Genomic DNA, 9,729 nt, shown 5'->3' on the forward strand with positions numbered 1-9,729 from the left:
GGAAACCCTGTACAGGGTCGCTCTGGGTCGGAACCGACTCGACGGCACTTAACAACAACAACAACATTGGAAAGACAAGACACAAAGAGCAACACATGTAACTTGTGCAGCTGCAGGGATATTCTTGGTGGGTTTTTGGTGAAAGGACAGTGACAACTTAAAGATAAGAGCTGCTGTGATCAAATGTAAATCACTTTGACCCAAGAGTGGAAAATCCATTGAGTTTGTGTTTTGGCACGCAAGGGGTGTTGTGCCTTTGGTAACTCTGTGGGTGCTTATATGTATGCTGTGCCTTGTTTGCTTGCTATATGAATGATAGGCAGGATGATTATCTAAGTTGTGGGTCAAATGGAATCCTGGTGGTGCTATGGGTTAAGCACCAAGCTGCTAACTGCAAGGTTGGTGGTTCAAACCCACCAGCTGCTCCACATGAGAAAGATGACGCTGTCTGCACCTGTAAAAATGTGTCATCCGGGAAACCCTATGAAGCATTTCTACTCTGTGCTGATTTAGAGTTGACTCAATGGCATGGATGGTGATCCTATAAGTGAAAAGTGGGTTCCTTGTTCAAAATCTATGAAAACTTTTAAGACTGTGGATAGTGGAAGCTGAACATTAGACCAAGCATAGGCCCTTTACGCTGAAGGCCCTGGCTTGCCCCTGGAGTCAATCCTGATAACTAGATGCCTTCCTTTAGCCAGTCTACTGCAGGGGGCTGAAGGAAGCCCATCCCGCTCATCTTTTGTTTGCTTTTTAACTTGATTGTGAATACTCACAGTAATTTTTCCTTTATTTTTCCCAGGAAGGAGATGGAGTTACTGGAGCAATCGGGTACCCTGAAAGGCTCTCTGGGTGTCGGAGAGCAGCTGTCCCTCATCAGCGGCTGCTTTGACCTTCAGGAAGCAGTAGAGGGCGCCATGCACATTCAGGTGAGTCAACAGTGATCCTCAGACTCCCAAGGACTGTGAATATAGTCTCCCAGTATTTTTGAAAGAAAGGGAAGTTTAAAAAGTAGGGGAGGTGTACCTTCGAGGTCAGAATTATGCTTTATGTGGTAAAAAACAACAACATCCTCGAAACATACCTTATACAGGTGTTAGAATTTTGTCAAAAATGTATTTTTTGACGATTTTATTTTATTTGGAGTCGTTGTATGGTACTGTAGGATAACCACTGGACTGCTAACCACAAGGTCAGTAGTTCAAACACACCAGTCTCTCCTTGGAAACCCTATACAGGGTCGCTATAAACAGGGATGGAGTCCTGGTGTGGGCTGTAGAATAAGCACTGGACTGCCAACCAAAAGGTCGGCTGTTCAAATTCACTAACTGCACCTCGGAAACCCTATGTAGGGTTGCTGTGAGTTAGAACCATTTTGAAGGCACTTAACAACAACAACAAAATGAGTCAGGACCAACTCGATGGCACACAACCGCTACCGACCACCACCATTTTATTGTGTTTAACCCTCCCATTAAGTAAGAGATTGTATTCTTATTCTTGCATATAATTGAGTAAAAGCCTAAAGAAATCATGCAAAAGAAGCCCTTTTCATTTCTTGTAGTGTTTGTGTTTAGGCTTTCAAACAACTTCTCATAATTACCAGAAAATCCTCCCAGGCATGGTTTCCCAGCTGAATAGTGTTCACTCTGAGCTTCACAATTCTTCAACTGAGAACAATCCAGTTGTCGGATTTACAAAGCCCTGGAAGGTCATAGCTATAGCATTGTGAAGGTAATTCTCGGTGGAAAATGTATCTTCTCCCCAAGTCCCAGAGGGTGGAGACATGGGTCAGCCGAGATGTGGGAGTGTGCAAGACAGAAACCTGAATTTCCAGAACTTACTGTAATTTTGAAATCAAATCTCGCCTGGCAAGAAATTCTACTGTGCCAGAAATGAAATTTATTCTGCAAAGCTTGTATAAAGCTCTGACTCTTAAAGAGCATTAAGACTCATTAGACGCAATCCAGACACTGTGTCCAGGCTCGGGAATTTAAGACTTGAGAGCCCAGTAGCTGCTGGGCCATGGGAATCATTTATAGAATTAGGAAGTTTCAATGGTGTTTCTTTACACAAAATCAGGATAACAGCTGAGCTTGAATAGTAAAACTTATATTATCCGTGTATATCATCAGAATTTGCATCTTAACTTCGTCTTTTGAAAACATTAGTCATTTTGATTGTGACTTTCAGACACAGTCACTAATTATAGAAATTATCACTGACACTAGTTTTCAAATGTATGTGTGTGTCCTGATGTGGCGCTGTAGAATAAACACTGGGCTGTTAACCAAAAGTCAGAGGTTCAAACCCACCAGCCGCTCCTTGGATACCCTATACAGGGTTGCTATGCATCTGAACCGACTCGCCAGCACTTAACGACATGTGTTTTCAAGAAAGACAGAAGCTTGTTGGACTTGGCTGACTGAGCCTCAAAATCATTCTTTTGTAGGGATTGTTCAAGGAGGATAGGGGAGGGGAACTTGAGTTTTCCTTTTCCTGTTCATGTTGGTTTTCTTTCCCCTTAATTTCATAAAATCATATTTATTGAGGAATAATTGATATACAGTAAGCTTCTCCTGTTTTGCTATAGAGTTATTTGTTTTACTAAGATTTTATTGTGCTTAAGGTAAAAAGGTTTACACAGCAAATTAAATTCCCAAGTACCATTTCTATACAAATGATTCGGTAATAGTGTTTCCAGATTCCAGTACTGGTGTGGCACTGCAGGCTAATGTGCTGGACTTCAAGGTTGGTTTGAACAGCAAGATCAGTGGTTCAAGCTTACCACCCACTCCTCAGAAACCCTATACACGGTTGCTATGAGTTGAAACCAACTCGATGACTCGATGGCACTTAGCTACAACACATTGTTTCCACTTTCCACAATGTGGCGTTATTCTTATTCATTCTGTACTGTAGTTCCCTAACCCCTTTACCTTTTCATCTTCGCTTTAGAGTAATGTTTAACCATTGGGTGGCCTATAGATGATTTTTCTTAAAGAAGCTCATTACTCATGGATGATAATCTTTAGTTTGTGAGCCAGTCTTATTTAGCTAAATGGTGACCTCAAAGAATAATTTAGGTTTAAGGCTTAAAGTATATCTCAGGGTAGTAGTCGAGTTAAACCAATTCAGTAAATCTGGATTTTTTTTTTTTAAAGAATTTGAATTCTGTCCTACATTTTCCTCCCATTCTGTAAGACGTATTCCCTGTGTTACTATTTTTAGAGGAGTTTAAGAATGATTGGTGTTAATTATTCATTAAATGTGTGGTAGATCACCAGTGAAACCATCTGGTCCTGGACTTTTCTTTGTTTTTGATTACTGAGTTAATCTTTACTTATTAAAGATTACTGAGTTAAATCTCTTTACTTATTAAAGGTTGTTGAGATTTTCTATTTCTTCTTGAGTCACTATAAGGCATTTTTGTGCTTTTCTGGGACTTTGCCACTTTCATCTAGCATATTTGTTGTTGTTATGTGCCGTGGAGTCGGTTCCAACTCATAGCGACCCTGTACAGGGTTTCCGAGGCTGTAAGTCTTTACAGGAGCAGAACGCCTCATCTTTCTCATATTGAATGTATTATTATTGTAGGGCCGGTAGTAACGTCCTCGCTTTCACTTCTGATTTTGGCTATTTGAGACTTCTCTCTTTTCTTGTCAAATGTATCTAAAGGTTTGTTGATCTTTTCAAAGAACGAACTTTTGGTTTCATTGATTTGCTTTCTCTTCATTTGATGTATTTGCTCTGTAATCTTTATTATTTCCTAACTTCTGTCAGTTTTGGGCTTGGTTGCTCTTTTTTCTTATTCCTCAGTGTGGAAAGTGAGATCGTATATTTGAAATCTTTCTTCTTTAATGTACACTTTTATTGATTGAAATGTTTCCTTCTGAGCACATCTTTCGCCAATTCTATTAGTTTTCGTGTATTTAGCTTTTTATTAGTCTCTAGTTTTTTCGAATTTCCTTGTGATTTCTTCTCTGAACCATTAGTTATTTAATAATGTATTATTTTATTTCTACATTATTTGTGATTTCCATTCTTTTTCTGTTTATTGTTTCTAATTTCATTCCATTGTACTCTGTCTTAGTTTCCTAATGCAGATGTAACAGAAATACAAGTGGGTAGCTTTTAAAAAAAGATATTTATTTTTCACAATGTACATCCACTAAGTAGCAGTAGAAGGTAGATGTCTGCATTCAGGACATTGGTTTTGTTGTCAGATCTGGAGGTTCCTTGAGCATTTTCAAGTGACATCTTTCATTCGTCATTTGTATTTGGGCTCTATTGTCTATGTCTATGTGGCAACTTCCACCACTTAACTGCCAACGTTTGTTGTCCTGTGGTGGATGGTGTATTGCTGTGATTCTGGAGGCTGTGCCACCAGTATTTTCAATACCAGCAGGGTCACCCATGGCGGACAGGTTTCAGCTGAGCTTCCAGATGAAGACAGACTAGGAAGAAGGAGAGACAGACTACTTCCGATTATTTTGTCACTGAAAACCTTATGAATAGCAGCGGAACACTATCAGATAGCACCAGAAAATTGAATATTGAAACACGACAAAGAACACCAGAATATTGTCAGATGAGCCCCTTAGGTTGGAAGGCAGTCAAAATAAGACTGGGGATGAGCTGCCTCCTCCAAGTAGAGTTGACTGTGATGACACAAATGGAGTAAAGCTTTAGGGACCATCATTTGCTGATGGGCACAACTCAAAATGAAGAGAAGCCGTTGTAAACATCCATTAATAATTGGAACAATGAGTATACGAAGTATGATTTTAGAAAAACTGGAAATTATAAAAAAAAGAAATGGAGTGCCTAAACACCAGTATACTTGGCATTAGTGAACTGAAATGGATGGCATTGACCATTTCGAATCTGCCAATCACATGGTTTACTATTCTGGGAATAACACATTGAAGAGAAATGGTGTCACATTCATCATCAAAAAGAACATTTCAAGATCTGTCTTAAAGTACACCATCCATACGCCTACAAGGAAGACTAGTTAATACTATTATTAAAATTTATGCACTAATCACTAAAGCCAGTCATGATGAAATTGAAGAATTCTAGAAACTTCTTCAGTCTGAAATTGATTAAATGTGCAATTGAGATGTATTGATCATTACTGGTGATTGAAATGCAAAGGTTGGAAACAAAGAGGAAGGATCAGTGGTTGGAAAATACGGTCTTGGTGCTAGAAAGGATGTTGGAGATCGTATGATAGAATTCTGCAAAATCTATGTCTTCTTCTTGCAAATACCATTTTTAAAACAAAATAAAAGATGTCTCTACACAAGGACTTCACTAGATGGAATACACAGAAATCAAATTGACTATATCTGTGGAAAAAGACGATGAATATTTAAAGTACCATGGACTGCCAAAGAAACAAATAAATCTGTGTTGGAAGAGGTACAGCCAGAATGCTCCTTCAAAGTCAGTTTAGCAATATTTCACCTCTGATACTTCGGAGGGACCAGTCCCTGGAGAAGGACATCATGCTTGGTAAAGTGGAGCGACAGAAAAAAGAGGAAGGTCCCAGTAAGATTGATTGGCACAGTGGCGGCAGCAATAGGCTCAAGTGTAGCAACGAGTGTGAGATTGGCACCGGATGAGACAGTGTTTCAGAAACAGGCCTGGAACCCCACTTCTGAAAAATCGGCCATTGAAAACTTTCTGGAACAGTTCTTTCTGAGACACTTGGGTTGGAATCCACTGGACGTCAGTGGTTTTGTTTTTGCTTGCTTTTTTAGTATGGGGAATGTTGGTCTGGAAAAGACTTACTACATTGATAAATAAAAATGGATATCTCATTGTCCTAATTTGTATCAATCAACATGTCATTGTCTTAACATTGACCTCTTTAGTTTGGTTTCTAAAATGACTAAAACTGAATGAGTGACCCCAAATTTCCATAAACTTAGAAATGGAAGCTTAAATCCTTGTTTAAAAGGAAACTATAGAGCAGATGGGGACTTTAGATCCAGAGAGGGACTGTGTGCTGAAGACCCGGGGGTTGTCAGGGGCAGGCTTGTAGTGTATACCCTTTGGTTGGTTGATGATGCATGGAGGGGATTGTAACCATGGCAATGAAACGATATGCAAAGGATGAATGTAAAGCTCATGTTCTCCCATGTAAACTATCACATAATTCACAATAAAACATTTTTTAAAAAAGGAAATGATAGAGCTCCTTTGGAAATGTGGTGTTGTTGTTATTTAGTGCAGTTGAGTCGGTTCCAGTGTGGAGTGGCTGGGAGGCTTGAACCGAAACCTTGTGGTTCACAGTCCAGTGCTTATCTTACAAGATCACAGCTTGGAAAGGTGGGATGATGATATTATAGCAAGGGTTGACATCATACTGATTAGATAGAAATCTAATTGTCCACTTAGAAGTTGTAGGTTGTTCTATCAATGCCCAAAGTCAATATTAGCTAATGTCTCATATCAATGTTTGTATAAAGTCTATTAAATAAGATTATGATGCAGTTAAAGTCCACCGGAGAGTGGTCATGGTGTGTTTATTTAATGCTTGGAAAACAGCACACAATTCAGCAATTGGCGTGTTACTGTTATTGCTAACTGCCATCAAGTTGGTTCTAAAAATGGTCCTGCTCCATTTTCGTGATCACTGGGATGCTTGAGCCCCTGTTATGACCACTGTGTGTGGCTCATCTTATGGTAGGCACTATTCTGTTGTGACCCATAGAGTTTTCATTAGGTAAATTTTGGAAGTAGGTCACCAGCCCTTTGTTCCTGTGTGATAGTCTGGAAACTCCGTTGAAACCTGCCCACCATGGGTGACCCTGCTGGTATTTGAACTACTGGTGACATAGCTTCCAGCCTCACAGCAACACACAAACCACAACAGTATGGCAAAGTGACAGATGGGTGGTGGATTGTAATACTTGTTATTGATGTTATTAGGTGCGGTCAAGTTGGTTCCGACTCATAGTGGGCCTATGTACAACAGTCCAGAACTCTGCCTGTCCTGCACCATCCTCACAATCCCTCTTGTTTGAGCACATTGTTGCCGCTGCTGTGTCAGCCCATGTTGTTAAAGTACTGCTTCTTCTTTCATGGACCTTCTATTTGACCAAGCATGATGTCCTTCCCCAGGAACTAGTTCCTCCTGACAACATGTGCAAATTTTCCCTGACGTGTTTTCACTTGTGGTCATCATTTACCAAGAACATTGTATATAATCCTGCCTTTGAAAGAGTTCACATTATAAAGCATATGAGGGAATTTGGGGATTTAATAATAATAAAGACTCCTGACCACGTTGAGTAAAGCTCCGTGCTGGTCAAAGTCCGCAGAGCCATGGGGTCCAGGAATGAAGCATGGGGTAGCATCCCTCAGTTGTTTGTTTGTTCTACTGCTGCTCACGAGGCTTCACACTGCTTGCCCAGTGCAGAGACCCCCTGGGATTCCTATCTGCTTACTTGGGACTGCTTTACTTGTGTTTATTTTCATTTGGGAGCCAATATTCAAAGACGGGTTGCCCAACAAAGCTGTTTGAACTACTGGACAAAAATCAAAAGGTTTCTTTCAAGTGGGTACCTTTCACCTTTTAGGAGCTGGTTGTACTGTGTCTGTTGCCATCGCCCATGGAGAGCTTCCTGCCACTCAGGAGCCCTGGCCATAAGCAAGCACTAAATTGCACATTTATAAGAGGAAATGCATCTTGGATACTCGAGAAACTCTTGCTCTTGTTTTGGCCCAGGAGGCAGGTCCTGGCCATCTCTGACAAGTGTGGGAGTGGGGAAGAAGGCAGGGAAACCTTCTACTGACGTATTTAACATTCGTAACATACGTGGTACAAGCCACTGGGACCTGGAGGAGAGCGCATTTACTGCAGAACACCTGGTATCCTTGGTGTCCTTTCTTATAACATTTCACACAAGCCTCCATTTAATAGTATCCTTACCTGCTATTTGAGACTATGTTACATAGACCTGTTGTTGTTAAGTATCTTCAAGTCAATTCTGGTTCATAGCGATGCTGTGTAGGGTTTCCAAGGAGTGGCTAGTGGGTTTGAACCACCAACATTTTGGTTATCCTACAATGCATATGTTGCCATGCCACACCAGCACTCTTACATAGTCCTGTTGTTGTTGGTTAAGTGCCGTCAAGTGGGTTCCGACTCATAGAAACTCTGTGTAGGGTTTCTGAGGAGCAGCTGGTGGGTTTGAACTGATGACCTTGTGGTTCTCAGTCCAGTGCTGATCCTACGTCACCACACCAGGAGTCCTACATAATTCTAGTGGCCATTTTACTTTTCTTACTTTACTTAGAAGTTCAAATGAACTACTCACCATCTATCTTGCCATGTAAGTTCGTAGGTGATGGATGGGAATCATCTCTTCCAAATTTGAAATCATTGGGGTCCTGGGGTCTGGGCTCTCGGAACATTGCGAGACCAAGACTATCTACAAATGAGCTGTTCAACTATTTGTCTGGCCTCCTTAAGGCCAGCATGGGCCTTCTTTCTCCTTGGCCAATGACCCACTGCTGATGGTCACTGTCTTAGTTTCCTAGAGATGCTATAACACAAATACCACAAATTGTTATTGTTAGGTGCCATGGTGTCAGTACCAATTCATAGCAACCTTATGCACAGCAGAACAAAACCTCACTATTGTTGCCACGCTTGAGTCCATTGATGCTGCCACTTGGCCAATCCATCTTGTTGGGGTCTTCCTCTTTTTCTCTGACCCTCCACCTTACCAAACATGATATGCTTCTCCAGCAATTGGTCCCTCCTGACAATATGTCCGAAGTATGAGAGACGAAGTTTGGCCATCCTGGCCTCCAAGGCCTCCACCACAAATAGGTGGCTTTGAAAACAGATATATTTTCTCACAGTCTAGAAGTCTAAATTCAGGGTCTTAACTATGTGGATTGCTGCCTTATCAGTAACTGTCGTAGGCGAGGTTCTCTAGAGAAGCTACACCAATGAAGCTTATGTATGAGTCTATACAGACAGGCTTGTATCAAGGAAATGACTCACACAGTTGTGGAGGCTGGTAAGTTCTAAGTCTGTGGCTCAGCTGTCAGACAGGAGGTTCCTCCTAACTCATGTAGCTGTGGTACCGTAGTGGTTACGAGGCAGGCTGCTAACCTGAAGGTCAGCAGTTCAAAACTATCAGCCATTTCATGGGAGAAAGATGAGGCTTTCTGTTCCTTTAAAGATTTACAGCCTCAGAAACCCTACGCAGGGTGGCTATGAGTCAGAATCGACTCCACAGCACACCACCGTGAAGCTGTAGGGACTGATGAACCCAAGGTCAGTAGGTCATTTGGCAGCCTTCTGCTGCAGAGGTGAATGGGTCCAATGACAGCAGGCAATATGACAGGTCACTGGCTCAAGTCCAAAGACCCGGAGGTCAGATGATGAGCCAGATGCAGGATCCGCATCCAGCAAAAAGCAAGAGAGCTTTCCCACCAAGTCTACATATACACTCCTGAGGAACTCCCTTTTTATTGCCTGCTATTAGCAGGTCTCTTCATGGAGAATTGCTACATTTTAACTGCCAAACCTCTGAGAATCTGGCTCAGCCAAATTAACACAAAATCTTAACAATAACTGTAGCCCTGGGCAGTCCCTGGTTCACTGACTTATAGTTGGTTCTCACACGGCATCTGTCTTCTCCCGTCTGTGTGAGCGCCTGTGCTTTTTTTTTTTTTTTTTTTTTAAGTTTTTATTGTGAA

General features: G+C 41.3%; 1 protein-coding gene across 1 annotated transcript in view; it reads left to right on the plus strand.

The window, feature by feature from the left end:
- Positions 1-9,729, plus strand: part of CRYL1 (crystallin, lambda 1) — a 158,189-nt gene that overhangs the window by 26,752 nt on the left and 121,708 nt on the right. The window contains exon 2 of the mRNA XM_006832056.1: positions 803-929. Within this exon, the coding sequence (XP_006832119.1) occupies positions 803-929 (127 nt within the window). The remainder of the gene's footprint in view (positions 1-802; positions 930-9,729) is intronic.

The sequence above is a fragment of the Chrysochloris asiatica genome, unplaced genomic scaffold, assembly GCF_000296735.1.
Source record: "Chrysochloris asiatica unplaced genomic scaffold, ChrAsi1.0 scaffold00005, whole genome shotgun sequence".
In the NCBI taxonomy this organism is placed as follows: domain Eukaryota; kingdom Metazoa; phylum Chordata; class Mammalia; order Afrosoricida; family Chrysochloridae; genus Chrysochloris; species Chrysochloris asiatica.